The sequence below is a fragment of the Chelonoidis abingdonii genome, chromosome 3 (assembly GCF_003597395.2).
Source record: "Chelonoidis abingdonii isolate Lonesome George chromosome 3, CheloAbing_2.0, whole genome shotgun sequence".
In the NCBI taxonomy this organism is placed as follows: Eukaryota; Metazoa; Chordata; order Testudines; family Testudinidae; genus Chelonoidis; species Chelonoidis abingdonii.
In genome coordinates this window covers 117,755,421-117,773,849 of record NC_133771.1, presented here as the reverse complement: position 1 = coordinate 117,773,849, position 18,429 = coordinate 117,755,421, and the positions used below count along the sequence as shown (strand labels likewise).

Below are 18,429 nucleotides of genomic sequence, written 5' to 3'. Positions count from 1 at the left end.
TTACTGATATAAGCACCTTTCATGTCGTATAACCTCCTTGTGTGGATACAGTTATATCAGTATAAAGATGCTTTCTGTACAATAAGCTATCCCAATATAAGTACCTTTATACCAATATAAAACTGTGTCCACAGTAGAGGGTTGTACCATTTTAACTATGTCTGCTGCTTGAAAACTGATGTAATTATAGCAGTACAAAGCCTGAGAGTAAGCCAGTCCCTGATTGGGTACATCACCCCTGACTGAAAGCAGCTTTACTACTTTCTGAAGCAGGAAGGAATTCTATAGTCAGGACATAATTCTGTTGATGCACTATTTGGAGCAAAACAAGCCCTGTACACATTTAACTAATATGTAACAGAAATAAGCCATGGGAAAGATACACGATGAAAAAAGATGCCATAAAAATAGGTCTTAATTAAACCTTTGGCCATAGCAAATCAGCATATTTTAAAGCTGTATTAAGCTATTTATTGCTCAGTTGGCTACACTGTTACTCCACAAGATTGAAAAAGCAAACAAATCACAAAAGCAAACATTAGAATATAATTTTTTTTTAATTTTTTATAAATAACTTATCTGTTACAAAGACAGTTTACCCAGCTAAATCACAAAACCATCAACTCAAGATATCCAAATTAGGTTTTATTAATAAAACAGGTAAAAACTGATTTGTCAATCTTCACATAGAACTGCAGATGAAGCTGAAAAACAAGGCCTCATTTTTATAAACAAAATGCATTGAATGCAAGTGCTTTGGGTCTACTGTCTAATTACCTGGGATTGTCATTTTATTCCCACATAAAAAATGCAAAGCCTTCAAAACAAAAGGTCTTTGTGCATTCACATAGATCACTTGTAAAATTCCTATTTAAAAATGTCCACTGGCAAATGTTTACAGTGGGTGACAGTATTTTATCTCTTGCCTTTTGCTACATTTTTAGCAGTCCCTCCAGCCTCACTTAGTGCTGCTACATTTTTACATACCGTCTTTTTCATGTCAACTGTAATATAATTTCATTTTCTTGACTTCAGTTACATACATTCCTGATCATCTGAAGATTTTCCTTTAAAAATAATCAAAATAAAGAGATGCTGAGGTTGCTTCAGTGTTCAAGTCTGCTTGATTTCTCTTTTCCAGCCTTTATTTCAGTTGTCCTAAATATTGCTATCTTTGTTTTCTATAAATATAAGACTTCACCACCAAGTCAGGTTTAGAAATTGGCTGCCAAAACAGGAAAGTATTTTAAGTTCTCTGAACAAAGCTGTATGATGCTGCTGTTGTTGATTTCGGTACTGTATGTACTTCCCCGATAAATCTCTTCAAGAGCCTGCAAGATACCCAGCAGATGAAGCAAGCTTAAATCGGATGCTAGTCTGTTGGTGGGTTGAAAATGTTAGTTTGTTTCCTTGTGCCAGACAAAACATTATCTTGTGTCACCCACCGTAAAACTCAGTGTACAGCGTGAACTATATGTATAACTCTTCCAACTTTTCCTGCATTTTTACCAAGCTGCATCTGCAGGTCTTCACAGATCATCAGCATTTACAAGAGCAATGTACAGAATGTGCAGAGGAAAGCTATTTTGTGCATAGTTTCTTACCATTAATGCTCTTATTTTAAGGCATTGCTTCTCTCAGATAAAAGCTTAAAAAAGGGACATGATCGTGCTTAATCACTTAAAGGGAAAAAAGAAAGTTAACAAAAAAGACTATTACACTATACATACAGAAGTACAAGAAAATAATAAAGGTGAAGAAAAGAAGTCACTTAAAGCAGGCTCTAGAGCTATGTACAGTAGGAAAAGCTCTGGGGTATTTCACTGTGTATTGTACAGACAGACAATGCATGCAGTTTTTCCTTTTCATCTTTAGAGGTGATTGTATAGATTCTGGCTTCACAGAGCAGAGACGTTTTCAGGGAAGACAAGGCAAAGAGTACCACTGATTTGTGAAGTTCTTCCCCTATCCATGGGCACTGTGGCAGCAAACAGTTTAAATAGTTAAACCTTGTTCCTTTTAATTTCCTCTGCATTTGTAGTGTTTCACTGAAAGCTTTGAAAACAAAAAAGCTATCATTCTATTCCTTTCCCCTGTCAAAATTCAGTAGTGACATTGGGGAATAAAGAGGGATGGGGAACACCCAAGCACTGAACACGGTGAATTATCTTATTGGGATATTGGTAATACTGTACATGGTTTAGGCAGCTGACAACCAAGTCTTTCAGCAGATTACCTTTCAGCTGATGAATTTCAACTGCCTTGGACACAACACTGAGGTATTATTAGCTCTGTGGGCTGACATTTAACATTAGCAAAACACCACCTTGTCAAACCTTCAATTTTACAAAATCCTATGCATAAATGATTTTTCCCAATGACAGAACAGTCTGTTGTAGGTTTGTTATGTTTTTACAAAAGATAATGGGCCTGTTGGCTTAGAAATGCCTGGGCATTTCACATTGTTCACAACGGTTTAAGGCTGGATGATTTAAAAAAGTACAGGCAGTACAATTCCACTGAGCTCCCTCATCTTCGTCTGTGTCTGGAACAGTCTTTGGTGTTTTGACAATGGACCTTTGATCTGCAGGTGTGAAAAAGAAAAACAATTACTAAACAAGAACAGCAAGGATGGACAGAATTTTGAGTTGAGTTTTGGGTAACTAACAAAATTACCTCGTACCTGTGAAAACTGCACAAGTTGTTCTAAGTGACAGAGGGATTTCTCTACCCGCTGCCTATAGATAGCTTAGCCAATCACATCAAAGGTAAGTCTCCCAACCACTTTTCTGTTCTCTGTCTAGCCTCTTCCTAAATTTATTTGAATACTGCAGTTTTAGCAGATTAAATTAGTCAGCAAAGGGAAGGTGCACACAGAGAAAGAGGTTGTTATATAGTCACAAGAAAGTCAAATATTCATTTACATTTACAACATGAAAAAAAGGGCATGCTCTGGTCTCTGGGGCGGGGCTCTGAAGTAGGATTTAAAAATCAGACCCTGAACAAATGACAACAGAAAAGATCAGCAGCTTTCCCCAATCCAGAAAATGAACAGCTAGAAATATCAAAAACAATACTCTGTCCTGTTCACAAATACAGTTCCTTACTGTACCACTTTCTTCAAAAGTCTATGTAAAAAGCTAGGCCTCGAAGCACGCCCTGAAGTTCAGACTCAATGAAGCATAGGGGAAGGGACCCTGAGAGGTCATCTAGTCTATCCCCCTGCACTGACGCAGGACTAGTAGACCTAGACTATCCCTGACAGGTTCCTGTCTAACCTGTTTTTAAAAACCTCCACTGATAGGGATTCTACAGTCTCCCATGGCTACCTGTTCCGTACTTAACTATACTTACAGTTAGGAAGATTTTCCTAATATCGAATCTAAATTTTCTTGTTGCAGACTAAGCCCATTACTTCCTGTCCTACATGCACATGAAGAATAAAATCACCACTCTCTTTATAACAGCCCTTAACATATTGAAGACTTACCAGGTCACCCCTCAGTCTTCTTTTCTCAAAATTAAACATGCCCAGTTTTTTTAACTTTTCCTCTCATAGGTCAGGTTTTCTAAATCTCTTATTTTTGTTGCTCTCCTCTGGATTCACTGATTTTCCCACACCTTTTATGTAAGTGTGACACCAAAAACTGACAATACTCCAGCTGAGGTCCCACCAATGCCTAGTAGAGTGGAATGGTTACCTCCTGTGTCTTACATACAGTGCTCCTGTCAATATATCCAAGAATTACATCTGCCTTTTTTCTCCAACTGCATCACATTGTTGGCTCATATTCAATTTGTGATCCACTATACCTCCCTCCCCCAGATCCTTTTCTGCAGCACTACTGCCTGGCTAGTTATTCCCCATTTGGTGTAGTACTTTGCCCTTATCTTGTTGATTTCAGACTAATTCTCCAATTTGTCATGATCATTTTGATTTCTAATCCTGTTCTCAAAAGCGCTCCTTCCCGATTTGGTGTCATCCACAAATTCTTTAAGTGTACTCTTCATACCATTAACAACAGTCTTTGGCTATTTAAGGTTAAGGGGAACACGTGGGTGGGGGTGGGGATTCCAAAACTGAGAGTCGCTTGTGGAGAGTACCAGACCAAGGAGGGCTTCAGTTGAGTGCCTCCACTAATTGCAACTCCAGCAGAACAACAGAGAAACAGGCAGTCTCTCAAACAGCTAAGTTCCATGTGACAGGGCTTTATAGATTTTAAAAATCCCATCACCTGGAAAGCAACAGGCAGCTAGTGCTGATCACAAATCAGTGAGATACACTAATTTACATTACACACCATCTTCACTGTGTAGGGTAATTTCAATGCAGTACCGGTAACAGTATTTAATTACATACACATAAGCTATACATATCCTACCTCTCAATATTTCACCCTTTCCCAAGCAGATTAATTTCATTACTCCAGATACAAAGTTTAGCTTTTCATGATATGTATAGTCTGTTATTACTCTCTTGAAATGGCAACAGCAAACACTTTGATAGATGGTCAGACTTCACTGTAGCTTGTTAGCATGTTTACTTACTGCTAAAATTTTATTTTGTAGCTTTTTGATACATTTCTGAGTTTATTCACAACAAATATTCATCACCACCATCACAGATTCTAAGAGAAACATTTTTCACTTTTGTGAATAGGGAAAAACATACAAGTGTCTCCACTTACATCCAAAATTCATCATTATTTACACTGTATTTTAAGTGTGAATCTAAACTGTGGAGATGAGCTCAAAACAACCTCTCAGATTTGAACAACTCTAAATTTTAGGAGTGTTCAACTTAAGATATCGATCCAAATTTTGTAACTGAGCCCTCCTCTACTAAAATAAGTACTTCTGTTATGGTTGATCTTTCTCATTTTATGAGATGTGAAACTGAAAAGTAAATGAAGGACTAATTTGGCAGTTCTTGAAATTCGATTTTTTAAAGTAACTTTTTTAAATTATATAAGAAACATTTGCAATGTCCAGTAACTCATGTCCTAAAGCTGAACGGTATTTAAAAATTAGCTGGATTTTAATATCTTATACGGTGCTATTAAATGGCAAAGTTGTGTTCTAATGCTATTTAAAATCCACACTATTTTCATTGTTTCTGAATACATTTCTATGGTGACTTAGAATCCTAAATAATTCTCATCATTATAAAAACAATCACAGAAAAATTATTTGTAAGCATTTTTGCAATAGATGAGGCACACAAACAGAAGAGGTGGTGATCTATAACCTAAACACAATATACTGTAGCACAATAGGCACAGTCAATTAATTGATTATAATTAATCATAACCTTTAAAAATTCACTGCTTTTGAATGATGCAGATTTAATATGTTCTGGTTCAATTTGGGAAAAAAATCAAAACGTCGTGATTTGTAACAGTCACTTCCAATCATACTCAGCAGGCATCTGCTATGGTTTTGGCAGAGCTTAAAGTCCTTGCCCATATGACACTGAAGGTCTCCAAACATCTAACGTTCCTTTGTCTGGTCCAACAATGGGCTACCCCAAACTTCTGAAATGACCTCTCTTCACATTGATACAGTTAAGGCTTGGTTAAAGCTAAACTAAGGCTTTAGCATGGTCTGGTAACAGTTAAGTCAGATCTGCACTTACAAACCAGAACCAAATTTTTAAAGTGTGTCTGAACTCTGAAAAGTTACTCTAAAAATAGCATATGATTGCATGTTTAGTTGCAATGATTTCCAGATCACGTGTTCTCAATTTAATAAGAAATTTTTTTCCTGTGAGCCTTGCAAACTCATCCTGGTCTCAGAAACAAGGTCAGAGTCTTTCCACTTCAAGCATTAGCACTTGTAATAAAAGGTTCTACGGGCTAAATTAGGCCTTCTGTGATACCTATATAAACCCAGGGTCTTCAAATTATGCCCTCAGTTACACCTGAACAATCCTTTTGCCTTCAATGCAGTTGGTACAGGTAAAACTAATTTGAACTTTGTAAAAAGTTCATCATTAGGAGGGAACAGAATCTGTATCTCCTGTTTGTAATGGCTTTGTAGAGTTAACAGGAACAAATGTGTAAAACTTATTTTGTCATTAACAAAAGCAGATATGACACTGAATACACACAAATCATAACTACATTAGGAATGTTATCTGAATCCTACATGATGATAATATTAACTTTTCAAAAATATTTAAAAAAAAACTGTTTTACTCGGGGGTTGTAAGGTTTCAATGCAAATCACTCACACGACAGCTGTTACAGCGATCAGAGAAACTCAGCCCACTAAGGAAATTACACACAATTGAATTGAATTCTGGTAAATTTTAAAAAAATACCCACCATAATTTAAAAATAGAAAATCTAGTTGCTATGCTAACACTCAGACTCTACAACTAAGTGTTGGCAATTCTACTTTTGAATATTTTAAAAAAAACCAGCTGACTCACCAAATATGACTTATTGAGTTTTCAGCCCCAGGAAGCATGAAACCTCTCTCTCTCTGACTTGGCAGACTTTTGTTTTAGTCTGCATTCTGAACTTTAGAAATAATTAACGCTCACTCATTCTTCATAATCCTCTTTAGAGAGGTGTAGCCCATCTCCAGATGCATGTCTGCCCTTTGGAAAATGCTCACACACTGAAGTTAAATGTTTTACATTATTTCTAAAATCCAGAGCCCACAATTTTTATTTAAAAGTGTTGCAATAATTTATTTTAACAAATACCTTATGCTCTTAACAGAAACAGTCAGTTAAAAATATAAAGCCTTGGTATTTGAACATCACATCTGACAACCAACTTGTTTAACAGTTGTTGCTACTTAAATATCAAGGGTAATCAAGTCTGCTTTTTGCAACGTGAATTTAAAATTTTTTTTTAAAAAAACTAAAAATACCCAGCTTTTTATGTAAATCAGATATTTTAAATTTTAATGAAATGCATTTTAAAAAAATAAAAAGATTTAAAATTAAATTTGAAACCACGACAACCTAAATTATACTAAAATTATATTAAAACAATTGAAATTAAATGAAAATATTCAAGTGGTACATGTTTTCTGCTGAAGTTTTAATGAAAGTCAAAACACTGAACTGATGGAAATCAGGCTAAGCATCTGGAATTAGAGTTTAAATACTAAGCCAGTTTTTGATAGCAGTCGCTTCTTCTGCAGATGCAGAAAGAATATTGAACTGAAATAGTTGAAAAAACAATGACTAATTCTTCCAACTGGGATTTGACAAAGCAGAAAAGCTGATTTTCTCACTTCCATTTTATTAATGAGAACAAATGTGCAAGAGGCTGAGATCTACTAGTTCTAAAATCTTGAAAGACATGATGGCCAGAAACAAATCAGTACTATTCACTAAGACTTATTTCTTTGCTTAATGAATGAGACAGTTCTCAATGCAAAAATATGTTTTGATAAACTTACTTTTTCTCTTCTGTATCCAGTATGCTAAGGTAGTTTTATTTAACTAATAAAAACAATTTTAAACTGCTGTTCTTGTGGATTTTTAATTGAATTTCAATTTCCATCCAATTGCAGCTTGATACAAATCACAAATAAAAAATTAATCATCATCTCGTATGTAAAAATGAATCAATTCACCATTTTCCAACAATCAAACACAAAAATGTAGAATTTGAAATGTACATTAAATTAGGTAATTGCTTAAAGGTATAGACAATGCATCCCCCTGGTTAGCAAAAAAGTAGTTCCAAATGTAGTGTAAAGGCTATATTTAGTTGCAAATCAATATATTTTACTGGTTTCCAACCAAAGAGGATCAACCTTTCTTTAGGGAAATAACTAAGAAGTTCAAATGCTTCAAGATTTCTTGCTTGCTTATTTAAATCATAATTAAAATCAGTGATTTAAATCCATTCTCCCTGACTCTTTGCTATAAAAACTTTCATTTATACTCTACTTTATATTTCTGCTACTAGTCCTTGGGCAAAATATTCAATGTCAAAGCAGCTCATCAGAGAACCATCAGAAAAGTATGCTTGCAAAGTTGAACTACTTGACTGTTTCCAGGAAAGGAGACCATCGCCACATCTACAGTGCAATTACCTTCCACTAGTCTAGAATAAGGAAAGCCCACTTCTTTGATACAGTACATATGTATTTGGCATGCTGGTAAAATAGCTCCTAGTCTTTTTTGGTATTATGTGCCAATCATACATGCTTTATAAAAGTTTCTGGGAAATCATGAACGGTCAGAAATTAGTGCTTTGTCAGTGCCAGAATTCTTTAGTCACTTCTCAAATTGTGTATAAAGCAAGAACCTGAAGGAAGAGCTTCAAAAAGCTCAGAACACATTAAGAATACCCATCATACATGGAGATCACAAGAAATTTGGTATACTCGCCTTGGAATTCTGTACTAACATTGTTCTTTTCTAAAGCAATATGCTTTCACTAGGGACTGTGATGAAGCCACTTAGAACTATGTAATAGATTAAGTAAATACAGATGACCAACTTGAAAAAAACACAAAACATAATCTAACTCATGTATTTTTCATAAATAAATCTATTTTAAAATACTAAATGTAATCATTCCTCTGTATTAATTCCTTCCACCCCTGAAAGCGAGAGAATGTATGCAATGAAATAGAAAAGGAAGGAAAGCATGCAGAGGTAGGATTTACTCTCACTGACTTTCAGTGAGAGTTAGGTACCTAAGACTATGTCTACACAGCAATGTAAGCCTAGGGTTAGTAACTTGAGTCAGCTGAACTGTGTCAGGGAACCCTGGGCTTGAGTATCAATACTGTATTTTAATCCTAAATTAATAATTTTCTGATCCACGCTCAAACCTAGGGCACTGATGTCCACAAAGCAGTGCACAGACCCGAGTCAAAGTAGATATACCCCAAAATGCTTAGCTCTATCTCCTCCTCCCACCTGCAATGTTGACACTCTAGACCTAGGAATGTGGTGCACTACGGGAAAACTCTACTGCTCACCCTGTTTCCTAACTGTGATGGTGCTACTGATGGGACTGATATGCCATTTATATACATATGTGCTCCTTTGGTGCTCCTCTCAGTAGAATGACTGCAGTTTGAGAAGGACTTATGCTGAACTATCATCTAAACTGAGAATTGGGCTCACCAGCTCTAGGCTGAGTCACTGCAGCCTCCCTGCACAAAAATGCCCCTGTGCACCTGTTCTGAGGATAATTAGGACATCTGTCTCCAGGGCTGTCAAGCTATTAAAATGAAACTTTGCAATTCTTAATTTTTAAAATGGGATGTTGAGTGAAGGTGTTTTTGTTTGTTTGTATTTTTCTTTATTTTTGTCTGTCTTGAAATTTGACATAAAATGAAGGTGTCAGAGGAAAAACATCCCCAACCCTCACCCCCCAACCTGGCTGCTGGTGGCTGCAGGGCACTGAAGTGCATCTCCAGAGTTTGAGGTACAGTGCGCTCCAGCACCCGCTCACCCCCCCAGAATCCCTTGTCCCTGCCCCACCTCAGACAGATCCCCAGGAGGTTGCAGGGAAGTTTTGAGTAGAGTTGCCAATTTTGGTTGGATGTATTCCTGGAGGTTTCATCACAACATAATCTTCAATTCCTGGACACTCCTGGACAATCCTGGATGATTGGCTCCCATTCACCATGCACATTGCCTGGGCGCCCCTGCACATGCAGCCCTGGGAGGGTGGAAGAATGAAGCAGGACTAAGCAGCTGCCCTGCAGGGATAGGGAATGGCAGGGCTCCCGGCTCAGCATAGGGATGACCTGAAACATCCCAGCATCCAGGAGCTACCTCCTTCCTGTCAATTTCATTCCCAGCTCCAGGCAAGCTCTACACAGCAACAAGGAGGAGCCAGTGCCAGGGGAGGATCAGAAAAGAGGAGCATGCTCAACCTGGCATTTAATGGCCCTTCCTTCTGCTGTGCTGGCTGCCTGCAGCGCTGCTCCCAGTTACTTTGGAGTACTTCTGGGACCTGAGTCAACCTAGGGCCCCATGCAGACAGGAAACCTATACGGCTCACACCCTAGGTCTTATGCACTGGAACCCTAGGTCTGAGCCCCAGATTAGCACATTTGCAGTGTGGACGCACAGAGAGAGAGAGAGCGAGCGCGAGCGCATGCGTGCGTGCGTGGCTTGAGCCTGTGCTCAGACCCAGACTTAAATTGCTGTGTAGACATACGCTTAGTGTCATTCATGCTTTTGAAAATAGATACCACAATCAATATTCAGACTGAATCAGTATTACAGCATGTATTGGTAAAGGTCAAATAAGATTTTAGTATAACTGTACTTATGCTAGGACTAAATCCAAACGGTACCTTTAGGTTTTGGTGGCACAGGACCTAGAAATCCAATATTGTCATAAAAATTATGAATAGCGCTGGGATTAAAATGTGGTCCTGAAAAAAAGGCAAATACAGGTTTTTTTAAACAAAAATCTTTGGATATAAAAGCATAATTTTTTTGTAATGGTTACAAATGATAATTCTACTATATACATCATTAGCACCTTTCATACCAAGATATCAACACGGGTCTGAGAAAGATATTACTGGTGGCAATGACAGGCTAAGTAACTTTCCCTCTCAGATTACACAACAAGTGAATGGCAGAGATGGGAAAAGAATCCAGATAGCTTGATTCAGTCAACAGCTCTAGCTGGCAGACTGACTACCTAAATAATATTCAATTAAAGTTTTATATCTAAAAAGCATTATATTGGTAATTTTCACCTGCCTCTTTCACATATTTGGTTTTTTAAAGATACTTATTTTACCACAGTCCAAAGAAAGGCATTATTTCCGATGATACAATATGTTTTAGGTATTTAGATAACTTACTATACAGAAACTCTGAGCTCCCGAACCATAATGAAACTCACAATTATGACACACTTAAATGTATAAAAGCTACATGAAACTTATTGCTGAGCTATTACTTAAATTTGAATTTCCTCAATTTCATACGTTTAAACTGTCAATCCTAATGTTTCATAAACTTTTTGTTTTAATTTCCTCTTTAAAAAGATGTGCACTGAAACACATCGGAAAGTTACTTTCAATCATTCACAACTTATTTCTCTTTTTTCTAAGGTAGAAAAGCATGCATTATCTTTGAATATTAACTGTATGCTAAGTTTGGCATTTTGAATGCCATCCATTTGAGTTCTACAAACCTCCAAAATAAATGTGATCAAATCTTAAACCATACCCAATGACTTATTTTCTTGGAAGTCAGCAATCTCTCTTTTTCTGTTTCTCAGCTACGTCCAAGGGCTCAAAACTTCACTATAGCATTATCTTCACTAAATCCCTATTTTCTTCTTCCTTACCTGCAGGTGCACAATCTTGGTCTTCAATGACCAAAGAATCCAAAAGCAATGGGGGATTGGGGGGGAAGGCTTATGGCCCTGCAGATGAGGGAGGACATACTGGAAGCAAATCTGAAGCACAGTTTTAACTACCTGTGGTTAGATAACGGACAGAAAAAGTGAGGAATGCTGGCCATGCATTCTGAGAAACTGTTTACATTCTCTGGCTAATTTTTGAATTACAACTAGATTTTTCCAATGTTACAGAATAATTTACTTCTAGACTTATGGCAAGAATGGTGTGATGAATTTCAACCCCCAACTTTTATTTGAGGGGATAGGTAGTGGGGACATTATAAACCACCACAACCAGGGGTTTAGAATGAAAGTATTTTCATAACCATAACTATTATAATATTATGGTAATGCAAATAACTTATGTGATGATCATGTATACCTTAGCCTGATATTTGATTTTTGTGTCATGGGGCTGGGGTGGGGGTTGGAAGAAAACAAAAAGGATGTTTACAGTTGCTGATGAACTAAGAAAGTATACTGTACCTCTTGCCTGAAAAAGATCAATCTCTTTGGTTAGGCAATCTATGTCTATCTGCAGTTGTCTGTTACAACTTCGCAACTGTTGCATTTCTTCCAGCTGAAAAAACAAATCTGTTAGACTGAGTTTTCCCACTTCCATATCAATCACTATTCACAAATAGGCAGATGGACATTTAAGCTTATTTTTGGATTGGAGATGCATCAGTCACCCCTTTGTCATGGCTTTATTGTTATGACTTTCAAGTCAAGTACACAGCACATGTGATCACAGATGAATTACTCCTGAATTACTGTCCCTTTATAAACTAATAAAGATTTCAGATTCAGGATACTGTACTGCCAGTAGACCACCAAATGATGGCTGGCAAGATACTATGACCCCTTTTCTTTGAAAAATGGTATGTTGCCTCCAAAGGGTTAGCTCCCTTTTAAACTATCCTCACAGATCATCTTGCTATACAATTGACAAGACAAATGAAGCACGAGAAGAGAAGGTGTGCTATGAAACAGATTGTAAACTGAGACTCTAGACTAAAACTCTAGTTATTCATGTCTTTGAGACCTTCAAACTAGCCTATTGAATGTGGTCTCCATGGTACTATCCTTGAAAGCCACTGAGAAAGTTCAGTTAGTGCACAACAGAATTGCCAACTTAACCATTCTTGCTATGTGGAGCGTATTTTACCTGTTATATCTGTATTTGGAACAACACTGGCTACCAATTTAATCCTAGATACAATGTGCCATTAAATAAATTATTGTATCATTTATTTTATTATGAAAGATCATGCTTATGGCTTTGAATTTTACAGCATATAGAGATTTTGACTTACTGAAGGAATTTGGGAAACAGAATTCGATCTCTTCAGGCGCCTTCGTGTCAGATTATTCTCCATTTCATTGACTTCTGATTTTAGTTTATCTAACTTTTTCTTTTGAATCTCGAGTTCACGTTGAAGTCGCTCCATCCTGGCTTTCTGATGTACCAGTAAAGCTGCAATACATATCAGCAAAACAAAGTCAAATTTTAGCTCATTTGTTATCTACCATACTACAACCGTTGATAAATAAAGATGAAAGCTAACATCCTCCTGGAAAAATTATTCCATAAGAATGTTTTTCAATGCTTCTCACAAGAAAGCTTATGCCATGTAAGACCACACATCCCATTATACTTCTGAATAAAGTATGAATCAAGTACTTAATCTGCATTAAAATCTAAAGGGTCTAAAATATTATGTGCATGTAGTATTGTCTGGTTTTGTATTGTTTGGCTTTGCAAAGTTGCAAAATTAGGTAACTGAATAATTCTAATGGTGATCCAGTGAACTGTGCTGTATTTGGAAACATACAAGCACAATACATTTACCATTTTTGTACTTTTCATCATCTGTTTCTTTGTGAAAAAAATCAAGAAAAAATTAATCACGCAAAAAAATCTAAAGGGTCAGAGCAAGAAAATCAACAATAAGTCTTCTCACACTAATAGAAAACAAGTTAAACTTAGCCACATATTACAATTTGTGAAAATAAGCTTTTACAAAACCTATAGTCAAAACTGTAAAGGGAAAAGTAAAAAAAACACCCCCACACACACCAAATATCCCTTGTACTGTATTCATCTTAAATACTACAGAATTTTAGGCAAACTATGAATACACTATATGAAGTAGATTTTAAAGCATGGCATGCCTCTACTACAGAACAAACTATGTTCCCTGTATTAAATGCAGTTTTTGATGTAAACTGAGACTTGAATTAAACCAGGAGTTTTATTAATGGCAGAGAGATGGCATGTGAAACTGGACAGAAAAATAATCCAAAATGTCACAAGTAACTGCTGGAAAGTGGTTATAGTTATTACAGTACATATAGCACATGCCAATTTATTTCTGAATTCTGACTCAGAACTATTAATATTAGCTTCTAATTTTTATGCTGTTCAGTGTACTATCACCATTATTCACAAAGCAAATACTCCACAGGGGGCTAATATAAAAACTGGGAGGTTAGGGTTTAGGGCATAGCATTTTAAAAGAGTGAAAATATCAGACCAAGTCCAGATCCATTTTGCAGCTTATCCCATTAAAGCAATGCACAGTATCAGACTTCACCATATCACTTCCTAGCTGTACATCAAAGCACTCATTTGGCTTTATCATCTATTTCAGGGGTTCTCAACTGGGGGTCATGACCCCTCAGGGGATCGCAAAGTTAATACACGGCGGTCACGAGCAGATGCCTCCCAGCTAGCAAGTCTGCCATGAAAAGTGATATTAACAAACATACAAATATCACTTTAAAATAGTGTAAATGTAAAAAAATGTGCTTTTAACTTGCGTGTGTGTGTGTGTGTGTGTGTGTGTGTGTGTGTGTGTGTTTGCAATCAGAGGCTTGCTATGTGAAAGGAGCTGCCGGTACAAAAAGCTTGAGAACCACTGGATTTAATAAACAATGAGAAACCTTGGCAATCAACTCAATTTCTGTATAGATTTTAGTTCACATTACAGATTGCAACTAAATACATCACTTTTATTGGGACTGTGCTCCGTAAAACACTGAGTTCATTTTAACTACTATGTAAATTAGTTGTATTTATTAATAAGTGATAGTAATAAGGGTAGGACAGTCCCTTACAAGTGAAGGGTTCAGATAGATCTGTGATTTGACTACGAGCTGTAAAAATAAGTGTCTATACCTAGTCTATGTTTCAACGTTCTATTATTACAATTACTTCACTATTACTCTGTCTGCTTGTTCATTCACCCACCTATTTATCTTGCATTGACTGTAGGCTCTTTGGAGTAAGGACCATCCTATGTTTGTATTGTGCCTAGCAGAACGAGGCTCCAAACTGATTAAAGCCTAAAATTTAATTATTATTCAATACATAGTCATATATAATGTTAAAAGTTTTCAATCATGTCATATGTTGTTTGTACAAGTAGTAAAGTAATTCCAACTGGCATGGCTTGATGCTGCTGTTTCATTTTCTTTCAGTCTGTTTGGTCTGTTTTAGGGCTGCCTTAAGTAATAAACTTTAAAGTTACTATAGGGTGGCTACTAGCCACACCATAGTAAAACTACAACATGACTTCTGTTTAATACAAACCTTTCAAGCTTCTCTAAATCCACATGCATAGTCAGATTGGCTTGAAATATGCTATAGTAATAGAGGGTTCAGGATTCAGTTTTGGTTGCAAATTTGAGTCATTTATACAGCCTCTCCTTCTTCCTAATTATCCTTTTTTAAAATAGGCTCGTCTAAAAACAAATTTGCATTGAAACAAATGTTGAATTAAAACCAGTTTCGTAGTTCAGTGCAAGTCTGTGTGGACCTTTATTTTGGAATAAAAATGGTTAAATAAAATTTAGCTTCATTCAGTTTATTACTTATCTTATCATGCCCTTTTGCACAGACATTGCAAAAAACACTGGGCACTAACCACATTTATCACTGGACTTCCCCTGAGGCAATCTAGTTTGTCACCAAGAAACAGCTGCAGAACCTAACTATAAAGTTATCGGGGGGTCTTGGGGGTGCGTGGGGGAGGGTAGAATTCCTAAGATACAGCACCAGGAGATTTTTCACTAGAAAAATTCCTTTATGTGGAACCATACTGACTTTCCCATAGATCATCAGTAGAGTTGAGAACCCTTATAACCACACCATAGACCTTTAACACTTGAGCTTAGGGAAGTCACTTCAAGTCTCCTCAACTATGACATGCATAGAAATATCTATCAACCAAGATCATCACTACCCTAGGGAAAAGCAACACATCCTTTTTTCCCTAAGCTGCATTTTGCAGATAAGATGATTTTGTGTAACTTCTCAGTTACTTTGGCAATGGATAGGGTTCTATCTTGGTCCTGTCCTGAGCTCTATTACAGGCTTCCTATGTGATGCCAGGCAAATCACTTAAATTTGTGTAGAACACACCCTACTTCTGAGAGATTTAGGAGTAATAGCACCCTTATGATTAATGCACTGGATTGGGACTATGCAGACCTGGGTTCAAAATCTCGGCTTGACCACAGACTTTCTGACCACAGGTATCACAAGGCTTTGTTTTCACTACAAAAAAAGGGGTGTTCTTAACTCGAGTTAACTAACTTGGGGTAAAATTCCTAGAGAAGACAAGCTAGCAGTTGCATACATATTATGACAGAAACTAATTATAGCATCCTGCCTCACTCAGTGCACAAGATGGATTTGCTCTAGAGATAGTCAGAGTTATGTAGTCAATTGGGCTGTTCTCTGTAGCATACCTGGCCTTTGTTGCAAGACCTAGAAGGTGTGTAATCAATGAGGCAGTGAACTTATGGAAGAAAAAGGACGACTGTATAATTAAGGCAGCTGAGCATTACCCTGAAAAATGGTTTCTGATCATGTAATTAAAGACCACATACTATACACAAAGGGGCCAAATAAGGGTTGCACAGACTATGTAATTTAGTAGGCTTTTGAAAAACAAACATCCATCCATCACTAGAACTGTACTGACTTCACATCATGCATCAGCATGGTTGAGACCTTAAGATCCACAGCAGACTTCTCTATTATTTGAGCAAATAAAGTAAATGGTAGTAGTAAGCTATCCTCTATGTGGACCAGCCACTAGAGAGAGAGACCTTGCCAGTGGGTTTCACAGCTATTCTGATAGCTGAGGAATACTGAGACTCGGGAATCCTAGGATCTGGAAGGGAATGTGCTCTAACACTCTGTCCGATTCTGGCTCCTCCCTTCTCTGTTCCCCTTTCCCTCCTAGCTTATATTTCCTTCTCCCCTGGCCTCTTTGTCCTCTTCTGTTCCCATCCCTTCCCCAAGCTCCTGCTCTTCATCCCTCTGCACTGAAGTCAGGCTTCTTCCTCCTCTTCCTCACTTCCTGGGCATCAGCAGAGGTGCACTAAGAACATAGGAGAGACAGGCTTCCTGTTCTCAGTTCTGGTGTCCAGAGCTGCAGCTGGTAGGGGCAATTGCAGGAAAAGTCCAGCTCAGGCCCTGCAGCTCCAGAATGGAGCATGTTCAGTAGCTCTGTGGAAACTATTCATGTGTTGTTCAGCTGGCATGCAGGAGCAGTACAGGGAGGGAGCATTCTTAGTTCTGATGCAATCTGTGGAGAATTTTGCTGCTGAACTTTAAACCTCTACTGAGCATGTGAACAGAGGCTTATAACTTGGCCAAACTTGGGTGGAGTTTCATGGTACAGTAAAAGGCACATTCCTGACAACAGGGTGATAGCCCTGCTCAATTTCAAGTCCTTGCACCAACTCCTTCTCCCCATCATGACTTCAGAAGGTACATAGTTGTAGCAGCAAGCCTCTTGAAATCTCAAAGTGGGAATACATGGAGGGCATGCCTCTATCCCTAGCTCCTGCAGAGAAGAGAAGTACAAAGCCCCTTCTTTCTACATTAGGGTTTCCAATGTTGGGTAGAGACTTCTCAGCTTACCCTCCCAATACTGCTGCTAGCTAAGCTCCTCACAAACTCTTGACAATCTGATCCCTCCAATGCTACAGGGGTTGCCCTTGAAAAATGTCAACTTTAAGTCCGACTCTCCATTTCCTGTTTTCCCAAGGTTTGTGTTCTGTTCATTCTCCTACTGTTAGCATTCTTGTAAGGCGAATGTAAGCAGACTAACACTGAATTTCAAGATTTGAGTTTTAGGAATTAAACTCTAAGAGCTAGTCCACACTTAAAATTTAGATGAAACTATAGATATGTCGCTCAAGGGCATGAAAAATTCACACCCCTGAGCGCAACAGTTAAACCAACCTAAGCTCTTGTGTGGATGCAGCTAGGTCAGCAGAAGAATTCTTCCTTCAACCTAGCTACTATCATTCAGACAGGTGGAGGTGGATTACCACATTAATAAAAAAAGTGCCTTCATTTTTTATGTAAAGAATAAGTAAAATTTTTCCACCATCCAGAGACTAAAAGGTAGCATCAAGTTCTGGAAGACAAGGCCATTTTAGTACAGAACTAAAACGTCAAATTTATCTGTAAAAATTGCAAATTTGTACATAAAGGATAAATCGCTTTCACAAAAGTTGCAAAAGATACTAGCAAGGTTTTTTTTTTCTTTAACAGCGTCACGTTATTTTAAACATCAGCACATTGCCAAAAGTCCTCGAACTACTTAATATTTAACTGTTCTATTTGAGGTAGAGGAGAACTGTACAAATTTGTAACACTTTTGTGCCAGTTGGTGTTGAAAATGTTGAGAAGTAGGAAACAGCGTCTTTGTCTCTGTAAATTTAAAATCTATTAATTAAAGTGCAAATATTTGAATCGACAGGCATTTAATGACTAATGTCAACAGGTCATATTCACAAATACATCATGCCTTTGAAATATGATTTTACCTCCTTAAGTTTTTATGATCACACTCAGATTGGATATGGTTTTCAACTAGCACTATGGGATTTAAAAAAAAAATAGAAAAGTAAAACTTAATTGTGCAAAAATCTCAAGATATTAAAAAAAATCTCCCAATTCATCTGTTTACATAAAGGAAACCATTGGCAGCAAATGCTAATGCAACCAGCATCCATGAACATAGTTAATATTACACACACACATACA

General features: G+C 37.2%; 1 protein-coding gene across 5 annotated transcripts in view; it reads right to left on the bottom strand.

Annotated features, from left to right (window-relative positions):
• Nucleotides 1–538: 538 nt before the first annotated feature.
• TAB2 (TGF-beta activated kinase 1 (MAP3K7) binding protein 2) overlaps nucleotides 539–18,429 on the bottom strand; it is a 142,855-nt gene continuing 124,964 nt past the window's right edge. For all 5 annotated transcript variants that reach the window (XM_075064034.1, XM_075064033.1, XM_032771779.2 and 2 more), the window contains 4 exons: nucleotides 12,674–12,834; nucleotides 11,844–11,937; nucleotides 10,291–10,371; nucleotides 539–2,584 (listed from right to left, as the gene is read on the bottom strand). In XM_075064034.1, coding sequence (XP_074920135.1) covers nucleotides 2,439–2,584; nucleotides 10,291–10,371; nucleotides 11,844–11,937; nucleotides 12,674–12,834 — 482 coding nt within the window. In that variant the 3' untranslated portion in view covers nucleotides 539–2,438. The remainder of the gene's footprint in view (nucleotides 2,585–10,290; nucleotides 10,372–11,843; nucleotides 11,938–12,673; nucleotides 12,835–18,429) is intronic.